Source organism: Lissotriton vulgaris, chromosome 8, assembly GCF_964263255.1.
Source record: "Lissotriton vulgaris chromosome 8, aLisVul1.2, whole genome shotgun sequence".
NCBI lineage: Eukaryota > Metazoa > Chordata > Amphibia > Caudata > Salamandridae > Lissotriton > Lissotriton vulgaris.
Genome location: NC_141696.1, coordinates 346,802,606 through 346,829,806, shown reverse-complemented (window position 1 = coordinate 346,829,806; position 27,201 = coordinate 346,802,606). Strand labels below are relative to the sequence as shown.

The 27,201-nt window shown below is 42.0% G+C and overlaps 1 protein-coding gene across 1 annotated transcript in view; it reads left to right on the top strand.

Moving 5' to 3' along the window:
• The window catches only part of LOC147697032 (amine oxidase [flavin-containing] A-like), an 805,659-nt gene that overhangs the window by 665,956 nt on the left and 112,502 nt on the right, over positions 1-27,201 (top strand). The window contains exon 7 of the mRNA XM_086933275.1: positions 16,119-16,268. Coding sequence (XP_086789401.1) covers positions 16,119-16,268 — 150 coding nt within the window. The remainder of the gene's footprint in view (positions 1-16,118; positions 16,269-27,201) is intronic.

Sequence of the window (27,201 nt, the reverse complement as noted above, 5' to 3'; positions counted from 1 at the left end):
ATCTTATTTTAATTGTATTATTTTGTTTCCATGATTTTTCTAAATTGGTTTTGGAATTTCATTATGTTGTGTTCTTATTCTCAAGGTAATTTGGCACTGCTTGAACATAACACACGTTTGACTGTGAAATTGCCATTGCCACCAAGGATCCAGCAGACATTTTCTCGGAACTGCATTGTCACATAATAAGATTGTGTTGGTCAAATAAGCACCCCTCTCCCAAATTAATAGTCTAATTTCTGACAGTAGAATTACGTGGGCTGTCAGATGAATCCATAGAATTATATGTTTTCAAGTTTCAGAGTAAAAATAGAAAACATACAGTGCAAGTGATCTGATCCACGTACATCTTGCTATCTCATAATTGAGAGAGGCTGTGTCAGACAGTAAAATGATACTATACAAGCATTCTGGACATAGAATAATATAGACTGGGGTCATGTCTGAGGCTCTAAGGTTTTGTACATACATGGCTTGAAGTATGAGGAAACCGAGTCAATAGGTAAATCATACATGAGAAATCTGACATTAGCCGAGTCGGTCTTCATAAAGTGTCTGCTATATCAGTGGCCTACTAACATTCATTCTGATGTGTTGCATTGCTGCATTGCTTATTATTTTCTTCCTGCTTGTATATACTGTGAATGTACTGGGTTGGAGAGATCAAGCAAAACAGTATTAAGTTGAATCCCAGAGATAAAGACCCAGTATCCGTTATTGCTGTCACGTGTGATGAGGCTATGAGTGTGAAAAAGGAAAATTCTTATTGCACCAATGTTCAGGACACTAAGTGTGTGAATATTGAAACTGAGAATATAGCTATTACTGAAGGTCAAGAAAAAGTTTTCATTTCAATGTTTCCTCAGGTGTTTTCTGAGAGACTCGGTCAGCTTAAAGGTTTTACACACAGACTTAAGGTCAAGAAAAATGCTATTCCAGTTAAGCAAAAGCTGAGAGGGGTGCCTATTTGTATCAGAGCTGAACCTAAATCCTTGCTGGATGAGATGGTTCAGGGTGAAATTATAGAAGTAATAGAGTCTTCAGAGTGGGTTTCACCCATCGTTTTGGCCCAAAAACCTGATAAAACTATTAGGTTATGTGTTGATATGAGGGCTTTAAATGCTAATTTGATCACGGATTGCCATCCCTTACCCAATATCAATGAAATGGTATGTATGTTAGACGGTGCCAGCGTATTTTCTACTCTCGATTTATGTTCTGCGTACCACCAAATTGAATTAGCTGAAGATTCCAAACATTTCACCGCATTCATTACCCCACATGGTCTTTTTCAGTTTAAAAGGATGCCTTTTGGCCTGGCATCAGCCGCCTCTGTCTTTCAGAGGGCGATGTGTCATATTTTCAAGGATATCAGTGTCTTTGTAAAGTGTTTTCAAGACGACATCCTTATTTTTTCCAAGAATGAGTGTGATCACCACAATCATCCTAAGGAGGTTTGTAACAGATTGTGTGAAGCAGGATTGACTCTTAAGTATAAAAAGTGTAATTATTTTTGCAAGTCTTTAGAGTATTTAGGCCATACTCTTTCTGCTGATGGTGTTGTGCCAAAAAAATCTTTAGTGGATGCCATTGTAAAGGCACCATCACCAGATAACAGGGATAAACTTCTCTCATTTGCTGTGTTTCCAAGATGGAACCTCTCAGGGAATTAACTCGGAAATCTTGAGAATTTGTGTGGTCTGATAGACAAGAAGCTGCTTTCAAAAATATAAAAAATGAGATTGTGAAAGCACCCACCTTGAAATCATTTTCTCTTAATAAGAAATGTGTCATTACAGTTGATGCTAGCTGTTATGGATTAGGAGCCGTTTTGAATCAGGTTTCAGGAAGAGAGGAATGGTGTGTTGCTTTCGCATCTAGAACCTTGTCTGTCACTGAGAGAAAATATGCACTCATAGAAAAGGAGTTACTGGCCTTCATATGGGCGGTGGAACATTTTCGGAATTATATACGGGGCAACAGATTCATCCTTAAAACTGATTACAAGCCTTTGGTGGGGATTTTATCTCCTGGTGGTGGGTGGAATTCTACTGCTCGTATAGCCCGGTTGTCTTCCAAATTACAAGAGTACGATTTTGAAGTGATCTATGTTCCAGGTAAATGTAATGTTACTGCTGATTTTCTCTCCAGATTACCATGTCCTGGCCAAGATGTCAATCATGATTAAGGCTCCCTGTTTTCCGTTTTTTCGGATTTTTACAGATAAATACAGACTGAAAACAATGTGTTTTCTGTCTGCATTTCTTTTTAAAAGTGGATAAATACAGAAAATTGTGCTAATTTTAAGTGACTCTCTGTGCTGTCTTTCATGAATTATAGGCCAGCAGCTGAGCAGATGACCAGCATGGGAAATTAAAAAACAGGATGCAATTTCTTTAAATAACAGCATATGTCAATATACCCTTATGGTATAATGCTAGTATTTACCAGTGGATGCATTGTCATGTAATATTTGGCAGCTTAAATAGATAAAACACAACATACATCAAAGTATGAGTGCACGTTTATCAGTTAAATAGATATGGAAATGTACAGTTTTACAACTTCGTTTATGCGCAAAACACAAAATAAATATGGATAAATACAGATAATATGGCCAAAAAATAAATATGGATAAATACAGACGGAAATGGCCAAAAAATAAATACCATAAAACTGGGAGCCCTAATCATGATGAACAAGAGGTCGAGATTGTTTCTGTTGTGAATGATTTTATTTCCAATGAGTTCAGTGGTGTGTCTGAATCTGAATGGATGTCGAGATAGAGAAAGATCCTGTATCTCAATTTTTTTTTGACTCTTTGGAGAATGGATGGTCTAGAGATAAATCTGTTATTGCAGATTTTGCTCCTTATTGCCAAGTTCCCACTGAAATTGAGGCGATTGGCAAATTCATTTTTAAGAAGGAAAAAAATGATTCCTCCTGTTTCGTTACAACAGAGGATTCTTACTTTGGCTCATCAGGCACATTTAGGTATGTCCTCTATGAAGCGCCTCATCAGAGAAACATTTTGGTGGCCTGGACTAGACAGTATGGTTGAGAGGACTGTTAGGGAGTGTTCTGATTGTATTAGTAGTGATAAGATGCTAAGAGTGTTTTCTACTCCTCTTAGTCCTGTCTCCTGGCCTAAACACCCGTGGCAAAAAGTAGCTTTTGATATTTCTGGTCCATTCTGTCGTCTTCCTTGCAATGCCTGTTTTGCTTTAGTCTTGGTAGATTATCATTCTAAATGGCCAGAGGTCAAGTTTGTTACTAGTGCTACCACTTTGGTTATCATTTCTTTTCTTAAAGAGATTTTTGCAAGGGAAGGTTCTCCAGAAACTTTGGTTAAGGACAATGGGACTCAGCTTGTATCGCGTGAAATGAAAGATTTTCTTACTTCTTGTGGGATTAAACATCTTACTACTTCTCTTTATGAACCGAGAGAAAATGGTAAGGTTGAGAGGTTCAACCGAGTTCTTAACGATTCTGTTGAAATTGCTTGTAGATCTGGTGAGTCTTAGAGAGATGTTGTAAGGAAAAGACTTTGTATGTATCGCATTACTCCGCATTCAGTAACTGAAATAAGCCCTTTCCGATTGCTTAAAGGGAGAGAACCCGTCTCTGATATTTGTCCATGGTGGGTGAAAAATATCAACCACAATGTTGATCAATTGGATATTAATCAAGTTGCTAAACGCGTAGAAACGAAGCAAGACAATATGAAAGCTTTGTTTGACTATAATATGAAGGTGAACGTTCCCAATTTCGTGGTAGGTGAGTGGGTGAGAATTAAAAAAACAGGTTTTTCCTACAAAGGTTCTTCCAAGTTTGGTTATCCCATCAAAATTGTAAAAGTATGTAAGAATTCTGTGATCACTCAAGATGGTAGAGTTTGGAATATGAGGAAAGTTGCTAAGTGTACATTTGTAACATCAGGTAATGCTTCCAACCAGAACGTGCAAGGAGTTTCTCATTCCTCTCAATCTGTTGCTCACAGGGTAAAGTGGAATTCCAGGCCTGTGGTATTACCTTCTAGATTTTTGTCTTAATTTTTCTTGTTTTCTTTTCTCTTATTTTCCTTTTTTTTATTCCTTTTTCTTGGTTTTGATGTTATCTTGTTTAGTTTTTCTATAGGGATGAGATGTGTTGCATTGTGCATTGCTTATTATTTTCTTCCTGCTTGTATATAATTAATTATTTCCTGGAACCAGAATGTAGTACCTGCATGTCCTTTCTTTATTCTAGGCTCCAGGATCCATAAAGGACAGTTTGTATCCTATCGTCTGACCTGATGGTTGCTCTGTGCCTACTTCCTATTAAATATAAAAACCATCATTTCTTTTCCTCGATTTTCTTGGATCCATTACTTTACATGATGCTTCAAAGCTGCTGTCAGAATTTGAGTCATTTCTAATTTGAAACTTAAGAAGCAGTTGTGCCCATAACAATATCTCATCAGCCGCTCCCTCATCGGTGCGTGACACTCTCATATCTTGTTCTTCCGCTACCCCCACTCTACCAAAGTATAGTAGCATTTTATAGAAAGACAAATACATTTGGAGCTTGAACAATGTTTAGGAGTTTAGACACTGGTAAGATCAAATATAGGCATATTGCGCTGTATGTTTCCCTAGTTTAATCAGTTAAATATTTAAAGACCTTGTCTTGTTTTTGCAGAACATTTAATCTATGATGTTGTGGCCCCTATTATATAGTATATGCCAAAAGGAGGGGAGGTAGTGGATCAGGTTGAGATCCAAGGCCTCAGATTGCCATTCACGGAAAATTGAGAATGGGAGGTCCAGCCACAGTCAGAGCCCCAAAAGACAGCAACTGACAAAAGTGACTAGGCTGTTCCTAGAAGAAGAATGAAGGGAAAGGAGAGGAAGTGGTCAGGGGAAGGGCAGGGGTAGTGCTCAGTGGAGGGCTACCCTGGGTATCCAATTTGTTGGATGTAATGGCCTCACACACCCTTGCGAGTGTCATGCTTCATCATAGGCAATGCTCCTCGTTGGGCAGGCGGTGCAATGCCCAACGGGCTCACCTCAAAGAGGAGCTCTTTGGCGGAGATCTTTTATCCAACTGCCTATGGGTGAAGTGAGGTTGAGGGGCCAAAAGGGAAGGGATAGTGTAAGTAAGTGAGTTTAAAATGTGGCACAAGGTACCGGAGATCAATTTATTCTGGTGGTCCCCTGCCACATGTAAAAACAGTGGTTAGCCTGTGATCGAAGGAAATTAGGATTCCACGTCACGAACCAGGACTACATTGCATATCGTGAGGTCAACATGTTTCTCGCCTTCGCACACTGGCTGCGATTCTTCAGGACCTAATTAATTACTACTATCTCTAACAAACATGACCTAATAAAGTATCAGTTTATATTTACAGTTGTACTACCTGTATGGTACTGCTCTTGCCTAGGGGAGACAAAAGAAATCGTTACCATAGTTCAGTGACAACGAGTAACCCTTTTGTGACCGTGAGCACGCAGTGTTGAAGTGGATAAGGTGACATATTTGTGGTGACATACTAGTGGTGATTAGTGACCAGTATGTATTATCTTATATCACATATTTAAAAACACATATACAAAGCATACATAAACATAAAAACAGCAGCAGTTTCTTCAGAGACCCCGGTCAACAACCTAAGGCCAGGGTAGCCTGTTACTCACCTAATGGTCAAGGTATAAAGGTGTCAACAGTACCCGGTAGGTTTGACATCAAGGGGGAACCATAGGGGTTTAAGGCTATGAAGGAAAACAAGCAAAAGTGCAGGTTGAATGGTTTGCTTGTATATTTAGAAAAGGTGTCTGCTTATGTGTAATGAGAAGGAAGGATGTATCCGGAGCTAAGTTGAAAAATATTTCATGACAGTATGGGGAATAATCTGTCTCGTGAGCCCAGAGGTGTGATGGTCGCGTTGAGATTGTTGATCCCAGAGATAGTGAATACCATAGGTGTACCAGTGATCCCATGGTGGAGAGAACCCAGCGCGTGGTTCGTTTACTGCGAGAGAGCACTGGATATGAGCAGTGCCGGTCACAGAATAGCGTATTAATTCCCCCTGGTAGATGCCGCTTAATGGACAGGTATGCGGGAGAAAGGACTGTGGTTGCTCCCCGCCTGTTATTAAATTAAGGATTTGAAGCGGTGTGCATACGGTCTTAGATAGAAGGCGCCCCCTCGCAGTGTCAGTTTCGCGTAAGGAGGTTACTGTTTTTTGACCCGGAGTAGTGGAGAGAGAGGTCAATGAACGCACCTTGCCAGTGTAAAGAAAGCGGTGTTCAAGGAGGTTACCGTTTTTTGACCCGGAGTAGTGGAGAGAGAAGTCAAAAAACGCACCTTGCCAGTGTAAAGAAAGCGGCGTCTACGTAGCGCGCCCTCGTGTTGTTTGCTGGGTGTGAGTGTAGCCCAAGGGAGAACCACTTACTTCTCTCAGCCTCTGTCAGCGCCCGTTGTGCCTACCCATCACTACCGGGTCCGGATAGTGTTGTTGCCTGGCATGGCGGTCTGTTAACTGTTGTTGGGGGCGTGGTCAGTGTTGGAGGAACTCCCCCCCCCTGCACATCACGTGATTTCGGCCGTGACTATGGTGGCCATCTTGGAAGGGACTAATATTTAAAAGATACTAGCATTGGTATAACGTGTACAGAGGTTACAGGGGGGTGACGGTTAGCCAAAGGGAACTTATGTATATTAATGCAATCTCGTTATAGTGGAGACTGTGTGACACAATTAATTATTTCATTGCTTGAGCCGTATCGGACAGGAGTCAGGGTTGTATGGTGTAGGTGCTGTAAAACATGATCATACAGTTAGAACAGGGAGGCTCTGGGAGGCAGTGGTTATAGCGCACTCCACGGGATGTCCTCATTGAGTCCCCGCCTATCTGAGGATAACCGGTGTATCCACCTTTGTTCCTTTTAGAACAAGTTCAGTTTGGGTTTGTTGCTGGGTATCTCCAGGATAAGCCATCTTAGTGAGTCAGCAGTATGGTTTTGGTCTACAAAGTGTCTGCACATCTTGGTATTCGTTTTTTTGCAACGAAAGTTGCTTCTATGTTCCGAAATGCGAATCTTGATAGGGCGGGTGGTCATGCCCACATACTGTAGATCGCACGGGCATCTGAGTAGATAAATGCAATTAGGGGTATTGCAGTTGGTGTGGCACCGGAGTTCCCACAGGAATGTCTCTGTTAATTGTATGGATTTGGTGATACTGATGAAGGGGCATGCGCTGCAGGAGCCACAAGGGTAGTGTCCCCGTACCGGTGGTAGTTGCCAAAGTGTGGTCTGTCTGTGGGTTTCAACTTGTTTAAGCCTGGTGTGGACTAAAATGTCCTTGATATTTCTTGACCCTTTGAAAGCAAACCTGGGAATCGCAAGGTTAAGGTCTCCTGTATTAAGGATCTGCCAATGTCTCTTTATAATTTTCTTGATTTCATTTGAGACTGGCGAGAAGGTTGTCACACAAGTCAAGAGATCGTTGTCTTGAGAGGTGGGAGTATTATATTCCAGGAGGGTCCTTCTATGGTTATTCTGTGCCCGTTTCCGTGCCTTGTAGATTTCCCTGGTAGGATACCCTCTCTCTCTCAAGTTGCGCGATAGGATGGTGGATTCAGTCTTGTAATCTGTTAGGTTGGTGCAATTGTGCCTAACCCGCAAGAACTGACCAAAGGGAAGGTTCAATCTCAAAGACCTGGGGTGATGACTTGTAAAGAGGAGCAGACTGTTATGGACCGTTGGTTTACGATACATGGTAGTATCGATCTTACCCCCCTCCAGCCTGATGGTGAGATCCTGGATGTGGAGCAGTGATGGTAAAGGTAAGGTAGTTGTTGAGGGTGTTAAGCCAGTTGAAGAACTCCTGGTAAAGATCTTCAGTCCCTGCCCAGAGTATGAGGATGTCATCAATGAACCTCCTCCAGAGCTTGATGTTAGAGTGGTAGGGGTTCATTGGTCCATTGATATGTTTATCCTCAAAATCAGCCATGTAAAGACTGGCCACCGAGGGGCAAAAGTGCTGCCCATAGAAGTTCCCTGGGTTTGATGGTAGTGCTGTCCTCTAAATTCAAAGACATTTTCAGTGAGAGCAAGAGTCGCACACTCCATTATAAAGGAGGGTGGCGTGGGGGAGGTCCATTCCTCCGTGCTGAGGATTCTCTCAATCACCCCAAGTGTGGCCCTCTGTGGGATGTTCGTGTAGAGGGCCTCCACGTCTAGGGTGATAAGGAAATCAATTTGGATATCTTCCTGTAGGTTGTCCAGGAGACGAAGAACGTCCATGGTGTCTTGGACATAGGAAGGGATTCTCTTCACTAGAGGTTGCAGGAAGTGGTCACAAAATTGTGAAAGGGGTTCTAATCTGAGTCGATGCCCGATACAATTGGGCGTCCAGGTACTGGGGTGGCCCCCTTGTGAATTTTAGGAAGGGTGTAAAAATAGGGCACCCTGGGTTCTTTTTTCACTAGGAACTCAGCCTCCTTTTTAGAGATCCACTCCTGACATTCTGCAGACTCGACCATTCCAGTGATTGTTGTCTTAAGTCATTCAGTGGGGTTAGATGGAATGGGGGTGTAGTAACGCCTATCCCCTAATTGCCTTAGACACTCTGTTTCATAGTCAGTGGTGTCCATTATCACTGTCGCTCCACCCTTGTCGGCCTTTTTGATGGTGATGGTCCCATCATTGGCCAGGGAGTTCAGCACCTGCATTTCTGATTTAGAGAGATTGTTAGGTCTCTGGACAGGTCTCAATGCTCCAATGTCCTTGAGCACTGCCTGCCCATATGTAAGGATTTCATTTGGAACCATCCCGCTGTGTGGAGTGAAAGTAGATGGATTGTGGAGGCCTGAGTCTGTGGGCGTCTCTTGAGGTCTTCCATCAAAAAAGGATCTCAATCTGATCTTCCTAAAGAATTTCTGGATTTCGCAATTCTCTTGGAAATTGTCTATCTTAGGAGTTGGAACAAATCCGAGCCCTTTTTGTAAGACTTTTTCTTCACACTCTGTGAGTCGGCGTGATGAGAGATTCACTACCAAACTTACTTTCGTCCTGTCTTGCTCCTGGTTTCCATCCCTTGAGCCTGTGTGTCTTCCCACTGTACCCTCTTGTCTGTAGCGTTTCCTCGCCTGCGCCGGCACCCTCTGCCCCAACCTCTGTCTAAAAAAGGCTGCTGGTTTATGCCATGGGGGGCGAAATGAGGGGGTACTGGGGTACAAAAGGTGTCATAGGATGTTGGAAGTGTGGAAATTGCCACATTGGAGGCCCCTGGTAGGGGGGGTGTGGATAGAAGGTTTGCCCCCGTCTGCCCCCTCTATTCCCCTTGCGGGGTCCTGGTTGCCACTCCTCCCCGCTTGAGTTGCTGTCACTGTTAGATCCTCGTCTAGAGGAGGTGGCACTGGAGTCAGAAAGATATCCTGTCCCTGGAGGGACAAAGTCGTCCTTAAGATAGGGGTAAACCTTCTCTTTGGAGAAACGATCAATATCCTTCTGTAACTTGGCAACTTTCTGTTTCATTAGAAAGTCTTAATGCTCAGAAATTTCTTTGTTTAGTTCGGCCAGCTTGGTTTTGAAACCTGGGTTCCCACCGGCGTTCTTGAGGGCGCTCTCTGCTATCTGAATTTTACTGAGTAGTTCATCTGCCAATCGTTTAGCAGTATTGACCAAGAGGATGAGAAGGTCATGGGTGCACTTCCACGAGATTAGAGACCATTCTACCTTAAATTGGCCATCTTCCCAGAATATCCTGGGGAAATTTTTTACGATCAGACCATTTGGTGCTATTTTGGCCTTAAAGTACTTAGCCATGAGCGCTCCATGTAGAGTGATTCTAACCCACTCTCTCTTCAAAAGTTCAATCAGAAGCAAAATGTATCCACTACGACAGAGTTAAAATCCTGTTGGATTATAACAGAGTCAAAGAAGTAGGAGGTTGCATCTTCTTAAGTGGCGGCAGTCACTGATCGGGTGTGGTGAGGCAGGGCCAGGGGCCAGGGTAGGTGTAAAAAAATAAAAAAATAGCTTACCTTATCCCCACTTAGGGGCAGATTTACAATAACTGTGCGCCGCAGCTCCGCCACCCTGGATGTGCCGCATTTACAATGCGGCGCACCATAGGTGACACATCTGTGCCGTAAAGGCGGCGCATTGCTGGAGTTGCGTCGCAAGCATGACGCAGCTCCAGCAGTACTCTGGGGGGCCCTATTCACACAATGCTGCGTCAATCCTCAAGCCTGCTTCAAGCAGCGCAGAGTTTTGACGCAGCATGGGGCCAAAAGTGACTGAGTGAAATCTTCTAGATTTCACTCAGCCACTTTTAGGAGGCGTTCCTGCACCGGAACTGCCCCCCCTGCGCCGGAACGCCTCCTTCTGGCTCAGGGCTTTACAACGTGACGCATCTCCCAGATGCATCACGTTATAAATACCCCGCAGCATGGCGCATCTTTTGCGCCGCCACTGCATCACAAAAGTGTCGCAACTGCGGCGTAAAAGAGGCACAACAGGATTGTAAATCTGCCCCCTTGTCTCTCGTCCATGTCAGGACTCCGCCGAACTGCAACCGGGAAGCACCCAGGCAACCCTGACGAATCACAATGCTGCAATGCAGCATTGTGATTGATCTGAGAGCGGTGGATCGGCGCTCAGACAGGGACTGGGGGCCTAGGCATGTTCACATATGCTGTTTTGCAGCCTGTATGGAGAACATGTGAAGCGCCCGAACTGTTTGGCCAGCCCCAGAGGGCCTGCCAAACAGTTATTGAGCATGTAGGAGTGGGCACACCACTCCTCCCCTGTCCCGCTCTGAGAGCAGAACAGCCCTGCCCGCAAAGCAGCATGGAAACATAAAATGATAATAAGTCTGTTATTACTATTTTATGGGTCCTTTATATACCCTGCTTAAAATCAGTGGGGCGAAGCTCGACTGCTCGAGCCACCACTGATCTGCTTTCTATAAACACACAGATTTTTTGGTAGCACTACTCGGACTTCCACTCAGGACTGATTACTGTATTATTGTCTCCATTTAGTTACTCACACCTTAAGTGTAGCTAATCAAGAGCGTTTATTTAAAGTGCGCTCCCTGTGAATGTGGGCAAAAGCCCACCTCAAACTTTTTCCCTGCATTTAAAATATGCCTTGGCACGCCTCTTGAGCTTGACCTGTCAGCACCATGTGCAAGATGAGCCTACCTCACGTTATGTGAATTACGAGTCTTTATTAAGAACTCTCTGGTGGAAGCTTCAGACTTTTTTGAGAGGTGAAGATGTGTTAGTATAAAAAAAAAGCTCTTACATGTCTTTGTCTAAAAGTATATATTTTTTCAAAGGTAAAAAATACTTCTTAAATCCATGCTTGTATAATAGCAATCCCCTGACTGAAAAAGTATTTGTGAACGCAATCCATATGCAGATTGATATTTTCGGAGAATTGCTTGGATTAGCATGATTAGCAGAAAGGTAAGTTAAGGTGTGAAAGATTCTATTTAGCAGGGGTGATTATTCCCTGGAAAACTAGAAACTGCCCATTGCCATGTCTACCTTACTCTAACCGACGTCTGAACCTCAGATGATCCAGCAGAGCAGAGAGAGAGAGCCTCAACACGAAGAAAAGCCCAAACCATTCTGGATTTATCAAGAAAATTGACATGAGGTCTTATGACTGGAACCAATTCCTTTAATATTTTAGAAAACAAAGAGCTGAAAATGTCGATACAAAACATTTTAGGGACTTTGGTTTTCCAAAAGATTGACATTCTCCCAAGAGAATGCCAGGCTGTGCCAACACACATTGTAGGAGTTCCGAACATGAGGAATCGCTGCATCCCTGGACAACAAGAAAGAGTTTGACCATCATCTCTGGATTGACTGCATGTCAAAATTTGAGACGCCAGCATCCTTGTGTAAACCCAGGTACTGCATGCATGTTTGCACGCTGTTTGCTAACCTGGGGCCATATTAGCAAGGGCGATATCGCCGCTTTGGCTGGACTTTTTCCCGATAAAACGGCAATATTTTTATCGCCCTATTAGCAAGCTGTCGCTAACAGCAGTTAGCGACAGCATGTAGGCGATAGATACAGTATTGGAGCTCGCTTTGCATGTCAGCGATATTTATTGCTAATGATATGCAAAGTGGGCGTACCCAACCTGTTAGCGAGTGAAAGCAGTCGCTAACACAGCTATCGCCTATTAGCAAGGTAGGCGAAGTGATAACAAAAATCGTGCTAAGCGCGATATCGCTTGAACCTAACACCTGCTCAGACCATGACTTAACCTGTATATCCAATGGGAGGTGGATATTCAGGGTAAGTCCCCATTGGCGTTAATGCCTGAATATCGCTGGATTTCCAGCAATATTCACGCATTGAGCCGCTTAGCACATTTAGCGATAATTAACGCTATTTGTTGCTAATATGGCCCTTATTTTATTAAACTTGATCAAATTCCCCATTAAAGCCAATGGAAGGGGATGACCTCGGTAGTGGGGGGGGCAGGGAGGGGGGACAAAAGATCCTCATTCGAAGATAACATTTTCCATCACAACAGCATGCAACGAGTGGAGTCAATTTTCACCCATGTTGCGCTAAAAAAACCATAGCCACATTTAAAAAATATTCGTCCTCTTTAATGTTTTTTGTCGCGTCACATTTATTTCTATTGACATCACTGCTAACAATTTGACAAACTGAATTCTACTGAAAATATTTACAGCTACTTTTGTCTATTTTGCTCGACATATTTTTCGGAATTTGTAGTGTTAATAAGATAATACATTTTTGATGTGAAGAATATACATTTAGTCCCACTGAGTAATATGCTAACGAATCATTTGCAATGTTGAATTTGATTGTACGTGTTTACATTCAATTTTATCCATGTTGTTCCATTTTATTTTTCCAAACCTGATAATGTTTATTAGTAGATACATTATTTACACTTTTTATAAACCTGGTCAGTACTTTCTCTTCTTTAATATTTTAAGTGTATTTATAGCCTTTCAAATATTTATTCAGCACCTTCCCAAGAGTTGATCGTAGTTTGTATGTATGCAACATACTTCAGGCATATTTACAAGAAGCTGACGCATCTGTACGGATGAGTTAGTTTTCCTAGGCTTGCGTGCGAAACCCTTGCGCCTCCATCAGTTCACCATAATTACAATATGGCGCACCATGGCGCAAGGATTGACAGAAGCATCTGAAATTTGGACGCATCTGTTGGAGCAAAAGGCACGCATTGTTGGAGTTGTGTTGCAAGCACGACGCAACTCCATCAATGTGTTAGGGGGGCTATTCTTAATAAACTGCATCACTCCTTACACCTGCTCCAAGCAGGTGTAGGGTTTTGACTTAGTGACGCCATAGAAGTGGCGCAGTGAAATCTTGTAGATTTCGGTGCATCACTTTACGAGGCTTTCCTTCCAGCATGGGAACGCCCACCCTGCATACATTATACCTGACTCAAGTATAATGTGCCACAGTGCTTTACAAGGTGGCACATCTCCCTACATGCGTCACGTTGTAAATGGGCCACAATGTGGGGCATTGTTTACGCCACCACTGCAACACAAAAAGTGACGCAACAGCATCACAAATGTGTTGCAAGGGTTTTTTAATTCTGCTCCTTCATTCTTACAATGTCTATGGTGTGCCTTAAAGGATTGTGCTAGGGGGTGGGTTGAGTAAAGGATCTTTAGAAGTATTTATTATGTAAAGAAATAAGTGCACGCAATCAAAGTTTTTCTCAAGAACCTTCTGCCATATTCTGGAGCCGCCAAATGCTAGGCTGTTTACCATTGATTCCTCCTTCTGCTTTTGTCTTCTACAACCCTACATGTCCTGTCTCTTTATCCCACTCTTGCAAATTATGTATTATTCATGCCTTGTCATTTTTCAACTATTTCCTTATCTCTTTACTTCTCCCTTTACTGCCTTTCTCTCTCTCTTGCTCTTAGTTAAAGTCTGATGATAAAAACATGTGTCCCGATACCCAAAAATGAGTGTTGGTGCCCACCAACTACAACTTCCATCGCAATTTAAGCACTAAGCTTAGGGTAAGTCTCAAGGTGGAAACACAGCTACTCTGTAATTATGCATAAAACGAACATCAACCTTACAAAGAAAGACGTTAATGGGAATGTTCTCTGTGGACCGGTCTGGCTAGTCCATGGCTGATGATTTCCCAGAACGATTGGTAGAGTGAAAACAGCCAACAGTTTGTAAGTAAGTCAGCCTAGCATCTGCGATTATTTACCATTTAATGAACATGTGATGGGGAAAGATGCCTATGCAGGGAGTAATGCTTTACAGAGTATAAGTGTCGCTAGGCTCTTCAGTATGTCCGATGAGAAAGGCAGAAAGTAGGCTTTTATTATCATCCCACCTTGTTGGGCACTGTCCTATTTGGTTACTTGGCAGTGAATGAAGGTACTGAAGATGAAGCTGAAAAGAGCTCAAGCTGTTCCCTCTTTGGGTCCAGAGACTTACCACCTTGGTATCCAAGCAAGCAGCAAAGTAATTTCCAAAAAGAAATGTGCACCAATTCATCTGAAACCCTAGTGTTTATGGAGACATTAACTGGGTTTTCTCTGGCAGAGGGTTTACTAAATGAACCTTTATATCGTCACGCTTTCCTCAGTTCCATTACATGTTTGACCTAATGCCACGGTAGCAGGAATGAGTTGGCAGTACAGCCTCTTCCTATAGGCTGTGTTAGATTTACATATCTAACCCTCACTTTGAAATGGCTCTAGGTGCACATGCCGCTTTGCATGCCTCAGCATTGATCAATACTCAAATAGCTTAACTGGGCACTTCCTTTTCACACACACTGGTTCTTTCTATAGAATTCCTTACGTATACTTGTGTTAGGACAGTTGGTCTAATGAGTCAGAATTTGTCTTCGGTTTTCCGCCTTGGAGTATGTGATGTAAAAAGTTGGACTGGCCTATGGGAAACATGGGACATTTCCCAACAGGCTGGGTCCTCTTAAAGGCTAGATTGGCTGACACCTTTATTCATAATATAGTTGTCATGACTTGGCTGAATGTGCCTTATCATTCCCAGTCTTTCAGGTTTCCTGATCTGTTGGCATTTCTTCTAACATGCCCATCCGTCACCCTGATGCTCTCCCTAACAGGGCATGCATGGATAGCACATACGTTCCGCTGAAGCTTAATGCCAGGTATCACATTAGTGCCTCTTCCGATCACCGGCACAGTCAAAAGAAGAACTCCTGCAGTCCTCTCAAAGTGTTCACTGTTATTAGGCATAGGTCATCCTTGGAGCACAATCACATTTTGGGTTTTTTACTCTGGCATTTCTGTTTACAGAAATTTGTGACTGGAATGATCTTTTAATGTTGTCCATCTTGACAGCACCATATCCCTCTGTGAATATTTAATGTTTACATTCACCAAAAATCCTATGGAAGGCCTGTTTATTAGTAAACACATATGAAAGATTAAACAGTAGACTCATACCTATTTTCACACCCTATCATTTGAGTGGGATAGTGAAAGTAAGTAGCAGGACTGTTAGTGATCAGAACCTCACCAACTGGTTAGGCCATCCTAATGTTTGTCGGAAAGTAGTCCATAGAGACTGGCTTCATAAATGTACAGGCCCTGTTTTAGGGATGAATGGAAGGAGAACATCTAATTTGTGGAGGTAAAGCAAAATATTTTGCTTGAGGATTCTTCCTTAGTAAAGATTCTGCTAGCTGTATTACCTCTGGGGTACTATCACTAGTGTTGAAGTACGTTTATCAACAGTTTCCCCGCGTATAGAGAATGAAGAATACCATATTCCTCCTCAAATTAAAGGATTTTTCATTGCCACCTGATTCTAAAGCAGGCTGATAGTTTGGAATTAGTTGATGACTGGAGGGAGTCGCTACAAGTTTTAGAACTATGAAATTATCCTCTCTTTTTCTATTTTCACTGCTAGTTTTATTATTGCATTTTTTGCCCTCGGGCAACTTTTCCTCTTGTATTATTATAGATACCCAACTGTAATCGTAATATATTAGTCTAATATTTTTTTAACTTACCTGTAGAATTGTATTCCAGGCACTTGTTCTTTAAAATTGTTCTCCTCTACCACCCTACCAAGGAAAGAAAGTTTGTTGGTGGATCTGGTCAGATAAGTGAGAAGATGATGGATTGCCTGAAAGGTAGAGTGAAGCTGGAGAGACCCGTCGTCCGCATTGATCAATCTGGAGATTCTGTCATTGTGGAAACCCTTAACCATGAGAGATACGAGGTAATTTAAGTGCAAAAAATCTAATATTGATACCATTAAAGGTAAATGCAACTGGTTAAATTCAGTGTCATATAATGGTTTTCACATAGCAGAATCTGCACAATATTTACTTTACAATTTGAATGAATTTTGGAAAAATAAAATGTGGTGCTATCCAGGTCTCCAATTTCTTTCCTCGTGGTAACGCTGTCACATATTTGACATATTAGAAAGTAACAAATGGCTGTAGATAGTGAGGTTAAATGTTGGATTGAGGCATGCAGAGTAAGGCTATCTTGTTTATGTCCTACCTTATTATCCCTTGTTTTACATACATACTTTATCCTTCAATTCCATATATATATATCCTTGTTGACTGATACAGATTGGAACAGTTCAGTGGTTTTATTTTGTTCAGTGACTCTGTGAAGATTGCCTTTGTTAAATGTTAAGTGAATGCATATAGGGTACTTACTTCAATGTTGCAAGATCTCTATTTTGCTTAACTCACCTCTGCAGCAGGTTCATGCTGTATCTTTAGGTATGTATCTTTAGATATTTATAAATCAAAAACCTAGCTGGCCATCCACTGAGCATTATTAAGGGGTCGCTGGTCCTTAAAAATGCATATCATCTCTAAATAACACATGTACTTTGATGATTTCTGTGGGTAGCTGCATCTCCTCTTAATATGCACTATATGTTGGCTGAAGCTTCTGAATCAACTTGAATAAAATACAATTTATTTCAATGTGTCTTAACACAAATAAGCCAGAGAGCATCATAGGCCTGTCAATATTTGACACCTCAAACACGGGTCACATATAACATTGGATGATCATCAAAGCCATGCATAAGAGTAAACCACCAAGAACACGTCCCTTGATGAAAAGGCAAAATGTTCCTCAGCACAGACTGGCAACACAATACTGTGAAGACAACTTGGTGACTATCCTATTGAAGCACTCATTCAAAGTTTTGCTTTTTTTTAAAATCCCTGAGTTCCCTGTCTGAAACTACAAGTATTGCCAAGTTATTACAAACAATCTTAGGACACTAACATTTCAGTTCTATTAACTACAGAGGGAGTGCTTACATATATTGCATGAAGGTTGGACATGCAATATTAAAACACAGTGTAACATCAACATCTTAGTGTCTCTGGTGGATAGGGATGAATCAATCATAGCTAATGACTGGCCCTAAGATAAGCCTCGCCCAATTGTCAACATGTATTGGGACAGATTGAACAAGACATCTAGTACTGGTGTGTCCCCACCAGACTTAGTTTGTAAGACCAAGATCACACATGTAACCTATAGGATTTTCTAGATTCTAGTCAGAACTCGGTGTTTACATGATTATGTCTGTTCTTTTTAAGTCCATGATATCTCATAACACAACTGTTTGGCATGCTTATATCAATGTCAAATGGTATCTGCTCTATTCACCAGAATCTTTCATGGATCCATGTAAAAATGCAATGATGTGGGGGCTCAGATGTTCTGAGAGGGAGACAAATGCAGAGTAGGTGTAGGCCATATTTAGTCAAGTGTGATTAGATAAGGAGAGCCCACTCCAAACTTTCATATTGGGCCCTCCCTCTTAACTCTTACCCGGGTCCTGACATGTAAGTAATATGCAAGTGATCAATGGTAGAGGTTCTTTAAGGAATCCCCATCAATAAATCTGAGAAGAGTGCCATGTAGTACTAGGAGAGTAGTACAAATCCCAGTTCTTCACATTCAAACTGATTTTTCACTGACAACACGTGTTGCGAGTAAGGAATCTCTTTGCTCTAAGATGTACCTTGAGGGATGGGGTGGCAATTACTTCATATAACCATATCTTTAGTTTATGTTTTTGAAAGGGAATACACTAGTTGGCATTAGTACATGATGTTCACCCAGTGCGAGTTTCAACCAATAGAAAATGAGATGTTAAATGTTTGCTCTCCCAAACAAGAATTACACATACAATCCCCTTAGAATTGAGGAAACTCATTTTCCCTTTAAATAATGACTGATGAGACAAATGCAGGATCTGGATCCTGATGACAGAAAAGAACAGCAGACTATCTTAAAAAGTGAAACACAAGCACTGATGTGCCGAAACAGGTAAGTATAACGTGTTCTGTAAATTAACTTGAACCAAGCACACACCTACACACATGTTTCGTGCAGCATCATGTTTAAAAGATTTCAGAGAGACTATAAAGATTACGTGAACATGCTTGTAAGTGAAATGTAATGCCACAGAACATATGTGTTTAATGGATGCAGTATGCTTCTATTGCCGCTATCCTATCTATGCTATAGTCCCCATGGATCAGTAGTTCTCCACCTTTACTTTGATCCTGTGACATTCAGAATAGGAGATACTTGCTAAACAATTCAAGTAAGTAACCAGAGTGTTATAAATAATGAAACTCGGAATGGTGCTCTTTCTCACAACCTGTTACTCTTACGGACTTTAATCATACGGAATTCACAGAGTGGAAGGGAAAGCTAGGGAAAAATGTGGTTCTATTTTTGTCATAATAACTCCCTATAAGTCCTTCACACCACTGCAGATTGAGGTCATCACTCATATGGTCATACATGTTTTCCCATACCTGGAAGAGGGCGGAAGTCCTTTGCAAAAACTCGAAGGGGGATCTTCTTGTGCCCCTCCAGCTCAGGTTCAGTTTTTACGATTTTAAGAATTTCTATTCTCTATATTGGCACTGAAGAAACACTGTGCTTCTGATGGTGCTGCAATGACAGCATTGTTGTCTTCAATGCATATTCAGGGAGAATGGGATGAGACTTAACACAAGTCTTTATCTTGTTGGCTGAAGGATTCCCATGTGCACACTCATAGAACCGCTCTTATGCCACCTTCTTTCTAACCATCTTCAACCACCCATGTACTTCGCCTAAACCTTTCCCTTACTTCTCCCAGATCCTGCCTTCCTTTTTAACACTTCCCCATCTCCTCTTCTAACTGTGCTCCCTGTTTATCCTCTAAGCCCTCTCCTTTCTTCAGCCACTTCTGTTTTTTGGCCTGCTTACCCTCCCTGTTGGCTTTGTACCTGTACCTCAGAAGCACCTACTTGTCTTTAGAATGTGTTACCTGGGCATAATTGATATGCAGAGAAGATAAACATTGTCAAACGTACCATAATAATAATGACAAGAAGTGGTGGCAGGAGAGATCGATTGTGAGTACCTCTTTTGAGTTTGAAAGGTGCAAACTCCAAGTCATTGGTGATATTAGCAGCTGACATTTTACAGACGTTTCTGTCCAAGCTAAGAAGGACAGGCTTAATACTCAGGTGACCTCTGACATTTGCACAAAATAATGAGTTATCCTTTCTTTCTTTTTATTCTATTCATATGTAAATGACACATATGTTGCCATTGGATGGCCTCACAGCTGCAGTTGAGTTTGGATCCATTGAAAATTGGTTTGCAGGATTGCACCATTAAAGAGAGACTTGGATGGTTTGTGAGTTGTAGTAAGTAATAGGCATTTTGAGGATATATGATTTTTTTTGTAGATGTGTTTTACATTTCTTTTGTAGCCAGAGGTCTGGCAAAGGTGCATTTGTGGCAACAGGGTTATTAGGTTTCTGCATTGCATTGCAAGCATGTGTGAGATGCAACTGGAAGTATTGGGTGATGTAGCGAAGCCCTAAGAGCCACCTGCTGGCTTCACTGCATTGTGATTGGTGATGTTATAAGTCTTTTTTAAGCATGTTATGTTGTATTATGGTGTGTAACTAGGGCTTGGGTGAATACTTTTCTGGTACACTTCATATCTATCTACATCATAGATCTCTACAGCATATGTGAGGTGTTGTATAGCAGAAATCCAGTTAGACATTTATATGTGTTATTCAATAGTAGGTGCTAATGTCAGTATGTTGACATCCAACTCTGTGGCATGTCTGCCCTGTGTTGTCTTTACAGAGTTCTCTATAATACATTCTGTAGCAGGTTGTGTAAGTATTGAATGCTGTTGGTCAATGACAAATATTTAGGGCATATCTGACATGTGTTAGGTGGCAGTGCCATAATATGTTTTGAATGTTTTCTTTCTAATCTGTGTTATATCACATGGAAAGATACTTTAAGTTAAACCAATTAAATACCATTAAAGATGTTTTTTGAATAATAAAGAAGGGAAAGAAACTACGATGTGGTAAAATATAGGTAAAGAAACTGCAGGGAATTTGAACCTTATTTATAGTTGGACGAATGACATACTCCATCACAACTTGGCACATGTCTCATCCGCCATATTACAAGAGAAATATAAGCAAACGAAATAGTAATATGGTGAATATGTTACCTGTCAAATTTTGACAGAGTATTCCATCCACTAAACTCTAAGTAAGCCCCTTTGTTCGATTCACCTAGGTATGGTGGCCAATCACATCTAAGTTTACCATCTTAAATCTGAGGCAAATAACATATGAACTAGAAATCTGACTGGAACAGAAGAAGAGCATAGGTCTTTATGTGGTTCACTGGAGGAATTTACATCTGACTGAAAGAAGACCATGGAGAAAATTGTCTCCAACCTTATCTTAAATGTTGTGGACTGGAGGCTCCTCCAAGAGCTAAGGAAGATAGGTCTTATTGACCTACAAGGACATCAAGGTCCAAGTCCTGTCATGATGAGTCTGATTACCTGCTGGAACTTCTCTCCTGAAGAGAGAAAGAGAAGACCATCCCAGAGACATAAGAAGCTATATTTGTCTGTAAGAAAAACAGTGGACCAGTGGTAATTAGACAATTTCTTCATCATGCCTATGTGAAGCTTTTCACATGTATCGGAGGTAAAGAAGGCCATGCGGACAGAGAAATTTGTTTCCATTCTAATATTGATAAAGTCAATTGTATTGTTTTCCCAAATGTTGAGCTACAAAACTAACTGGTATATATGTTAAGTGTTACCAATAATGTGATAATTCACTTAACACCTGTTCAGCAAATGGAATTTCAGATGGTGAAGGAAAAAGGGAAGTATTGTGGAATGTGGGTATCACCGCAAGCCTTGAGCCTTCAAGGAGCTTCATAGTAAAAGTCATTCCAATTTTGAAAGATGGTCTCTGCTACAGGTCACACTGTGGGGCATGTAATCAAGATGAACATTGTTCATAGGATTAACTATTTGCTATGTGTTTTGCCTCTCTATATTATTCAATGCATGTTGAAACTAATGAGCAGCCTGGTTAAAAAGGTATAGTGGGATGGAAAACCACAGTAAGCATTTCTAAGGAAATTACAACTGCTATGCTCAAAACGTGGAATGGTTTCCCAGGCTATGAGAACTATAACTTTTCTTTTCTTGCTAGTTAATCTGCTAGTTAATCTTCAAATGGCTGCTCTATATTGACCAGTGGACAATGTAGAATCCTTGCAGTGTTCCTAGGTTCTAGGTTCCTTTGGCACTTATTTCAACTAAAACTAGAAACACCCAGGCCAATGTAGTTCTCAGAACAACATATACACAATTGTTAGATAGGTGTTATAAATGGGGGTGATATAGTGGAAGCTGGTGGAATTAATATCATCACTTACCATCCACACCATACACAATAATAATTACGATAACATAACTATAATGTCGGGCCCGTGACACATTATTTCTCTGATAACTATAACAAAGGACCTCCGACAGATCTTTGGTAGAGTTAAAAGGGACTGTGTTTTTGATACCACGGAAATGCTATTTCCCCATGAGGACCTAGAATGAAGGAAATTTGCTAAACATCATAAACCAATTATCAGGCAACATTTATATATCGCATGAATAAAGACCTCTGATAACAATAACAAAGGACCTCCGACAGATCTTTGGTAGAGTTAAAAGGGACTGTGTATTTGATACCACGGAAATGCTATTTCCCCATGAGGACCTTGAATGAAGGAAATTTGCTAAACATCATAAACCAATTATCAGGCAACATTTATACATCGCATGAATAAAGACCGACGTCTTTCTTTTAATGATCTCTTTTTGTTCTTCAGATTAATGATTGGTCAATTACAAAAGTCCAAATAGAACGACATCATTTAGTCCGCAAATGTTACACAATATTCCAATACCGCATAACATATTTAAATCACAATAATAGATTTATCAAGAATAGAGAAGTGAGAGAAAGAGCAGCAGTGAAAATACTTCACCTAAGAACGTAAAATTTGAATGCTCAGCGAACCTTAGTAGGAACCTATCTCCACGGCTGTTAGGAATAGAGGAGGCAGCACCATCAGCCGATGATGTGGAAAGTCTTAAGGAAAGTTCAATGGTTCAGCAGGGTTTGCCAGCCGGAGTATCTGGAATCAGCACAGCATGCAGCATATCACGAACGCAGGACAAGTCTCTAGAAATCTTGAGAACATGCCGAAGAGCATCTTCCCACAAAGGTCTTTATACACTGCTACTTCCTTTCCTTGGTTCATTTTTTGCACTTTCTTCTTTCCACAAACATATTCATTGGCTAAACATGATGGTGTGGTGGTCTTCTAACAATGACCTACCATAATTTCTGAATACTCTTTTGTCTCATACATTATACAACTTCCTTTGGAGGAAGTGGAAATGACCTAGTTACAAATGTATTTTATTAATGAAAAAGTAACTTTCAAACATCCTTTTACCCTCGCCCAACCAGGAAACAATTTAATATTTTCAGACAAAATTAGGCTAATATCCACACTCTAGGAAACAACTTGTAACATGAAGGTCTGCAGCTAAGGATAGCATTGTGTTACTAATCATGTGACAGGAGTACGTGAACACATCCTCGGATATTCTGAGGCCTCCATTTATTAGAGAAAGAGAGAATTAATTGCAAAGAAATTTTACACTATACTTTCTCAAAGAATAATGCATTTTCCCTTGTTGTTTTAATGACTGCATTAAGAAATACAAAATAACACACATTCGAAAATACATTATATTAATTTCCTTTAGTCCTCACTATGTTTTATTTGTCTAACTAACATAGAGCATATTGTCGTGCCTTTGCACATTTCTCACATTGTGCACTAATTTATTAACTTTAGTAGTTATCATTTTTCAAACATTAGTATTTTATTCACACCTACAGGTAGATTTCTTTAAGCAGATTTTATAATAAAAAATCATGCTCCGTCATCCCCCATCTGATGGTTTCAGAAACCATCCCAACCACCCATATCAGATTACTATCTGATAATTTCTAGGATGCAGTTTCATTCATTCTCGTTTGTTTTAACCTAACCCATTAAATCTCACATGACACTGTAATAAGCACCCTTTCGGTCTTTCATTTCTATTTCTTCTCGCTTTCTTTTTCTCGATTTCATCTTATTCTATTTAGTTTTATTTTTACAATATTTATAAAGCAGTAACATCATTATTATGCCAGCAGCCACAGCAACTATTGGAGTTAGTATCCTCCCTAATAAGCTGGTAGCAAATGAGGTAAACTAATTACCTATAGAAGAGAAACCCTTACAGATTTTCTCCCAAGCACCGTCAAGCTTCAGTTGGACTTAATCCTCATGCAAATGAGTAATGTATTCTTCCAGATCTTTACTTTCATCAGGAATATACATGCAACATTGTTGAATTTTCAAAATACTACAGACTACGCCCTCTTTTGCCAATATCACATCTAGGGCAAGTCTATTCTGTAAACCCATGGTACTCATAGCAACCATTTCTGTATCAACCATTAGAAACCCACCAGCAGTATCCGTTGATAAACGATCAACCACTGTGGACAATTTTTGAATCTTTTGCAAATTAATAATCACCCCTACTGAAAGTATCAATGCTCCAAAAATATCACCCACAATTTCTGCAACACTCAGACCCCTTCTAATATGTATTAGACTCTTTTAATTGGTTCCAGTTTTATAATTCACATGATACATTTTAGGGAAAATAATACCCATTTAACAACACCCATACCAATGTGGTGGCAACCTATAGTATGCATTTTTCCCACACACAAAATAGAAACCAGGGAAAACAGGATCCGTTCCTCCTCCTAATCCCCAACCCTCTGTAATTAGAAATATATGCTCGCATTCACTGCAACCAACAAAATGATTATTATATTCAGTTTTCTGCCTAAGCAAGCAAAGCTTTCCTCTATGAGGCCAATCTAAGGTCATTGCAACACAAGTCTCACCTTTTTTATCGTTACCTTCCTTATGCGCCAATGGTGGTTCTCTCCTCTTCTGTTCTGCAGCCCTCTGCTTAAAATCCCTACGTCTAGCCTTCACTGTATTAATAAATTCTATTTTTACACTGTGCAATTTACAAGTTAGATTGTTACAGTGTGCATATACTGTATCTATTGTTTTAGTGGAATGGAAAACATCCCCATATATTCTGCATATCTTGCACTATATACTATATTCATATTCTTTCTAATAGGGATTTCTGAAAATACTGAATCATAATTTGAGTAGAAGTATTGAAATGACTCCTTTCCATAAAACAAATTGGTTAATACACTAAACGAAATACCATAAGTTAGTGGTAGGTGATGGTATGTCACCCTCCAGACAAAGACAAGGGTAACTGCATGCACACATAACAATCTCTTGCATCCATAACATCAAGATATTCATAAAGGAGTTTGGTAAAAACATTTAATGAGAATTCTTCAGTAGACTAGGACACAAGAACAACAGACGTTAAAACACCTTTGCTTAGATGATCTATGTTTCTGTTTGCCAGTCTCATTTCTAGTTCTATCCATTGTAATTCTAATACATTTGGAAAATTCAAAAATCTTAGTTCTAATTAAGTATGGGCGAAATTTGCGAATTCGCGTTCCGCGAATTCGTGCGAAATCGAATTCACAATCCACAAAATCCGCGAATTCGTGCGAATTTGCGGATTTTTGTTTTTTTGCGTGTTCGTGGGGTTTTTTGCGTGTTTGCGAGCCGCTTGCATGGCGAAGTTACCCATGCGGTCGTGTATGGGCACAGCACCCTCTGGTTCACCACTGCCACCCTCTGGTTCACCCCTACCACCCTCTGGTTCACCCCTGCCACCCTCTGGTTCAGCACTGCCACTCTCTGGTTCACCCCTGCCACCTTCTGGTTCAGCACTGTCACCCTCTGGTTCACCACTGCCACCCTCTGGTTCACGACTGCCACCCTCTGGTTCATCACAGCACCTCTGGTTCACCACTGCCACCCTCTGGTTAACCACTGTCACCCTCTGGTTCAGCACTGCTACCCTCTGGTTCACCACTGCCACCCTCTGGTTCACCCCTGCCACCCTCTGGTTCACACTGCCACCCTCTGGTTCATCACAGCACCCTCTGGTTCACCCCTGCCACCCTCTGGTACAGCACTGTCACCCTCTGGTTCACCACTGCCACCCTCTGGTTCACCACTGCCACCCTCTGGTTCATCACAGCACCTCTGGTTCACCCCTGCCACCCTCTGGTACAGCACTGTCACCCTCTGGTTCACCACTGCCACCCTCTGGTTCACGACTGCCACCCTCTGGTTCATCACAGCACCTCTGGTTCACCACTGCCACCCTCTGGTTCACGACTTCCACCCTCTGGTTCATCACTGCCACCCTCTGGTTCACCACTGCCACCCTCTGGTTCACCACTGCCACCCTCTGGTTCACCCCTGCCACTCTCTGGTTCAGCACTGCCACTCTCTGGTTCACCCCTGCCACTTTCTGGTTCAGCATTGTCACCCTCTGGTTCACCACTGCCACCCTCTGGTTCACCACTGCCACCCTCTGGTTCACGACTGCCACCCTCTGGTTCATCACAGCACCTCTGGTTCACCACTGCCACCCTCTGGTTCACCTCTGCCACCCTCTGGTTCACCTCTGCCACCCTCTGGTTCATCACAACACCCTCTGGTTCACCCCTGCCACCCTCTGGTACAGCACTGTCACCCTCTGGTTCACCACTGCCACCCTCTGGTTCACCACTGCCACCCTCTGGTTCATCACAGCACCTCTGGTTCACCCCTGCCACCCTCTGGTACAGCACTGTCACCCTCTGGTTCACCACTGCCACCCTCTGGTTAAAGACTGCCACCCTCTGATTCATCACAGCACCTCTGGTTCACCACTGCCACCCTCTGGTTAACCACTGTCACCCTCTGGTTCAGCACTGCCACCCTCTGGTTCACCACTGCCACTCTCTGGTTCACCCCTGCCACCCTCTGGTTCATCACAGCACCCTCTGGTTCACCCCTGTCACCCTCTGGTACAGCACTGTCACCCTCTGGTTCACCACTGCCACCCTCTGGTTCACGACTGCCACCCTCTGGTTCATCACAGCACCTCTGGTTCACCACTGCCACCCTCTGGTTAACCACTGTCACCCTCTGGTTCAGCACTGCCACCCTCTGGTTTACCACTGCGACTCTCGGGTTCACCACTGCCACCCTCTGGTTCACCCATGCCACCCTATGGTTCACCACTGCCACCCTCTGGTTCACCCCTGCCACCATCTGGTTCATCACTGCCACCCTCCGGTTCACCCCTGCCACCCTCTGGTTCAGCACTGTCACCCTCTGGTTCATCACTGCCACCCTCTGGTTCACCACTCCCACCCTCTACCGAGATCTTTTGTGACGCAGCGGCAGCACAAAAGATGCGCCATGGTGCTGGGTATTAACAACGTGACGCATCTGAGAGATGCGTCACGTTGTAAAGTCCTGCGCCATCAGGAGGCGTTCCGGCACAGGGGAGGGCGTTCCTGCACAGGAACGCCTCCTAAAAGTGGCTGAGTGAAAACTACAAGAATTCACTCAGTCACTTTTAGGCCAATGCTGCGTCAAAACCCTGTGCCTGCTTGAAGCAGGTGCACGGCTTGATGCAGAATTGGGGAGATAGGGCCTCCTAAAGGATACAAAGTGGCAGAATAATATGCCACTGGCCTTTGTGCTGTTCCGTGTGTCTGTGTTAGAACTGACAATTC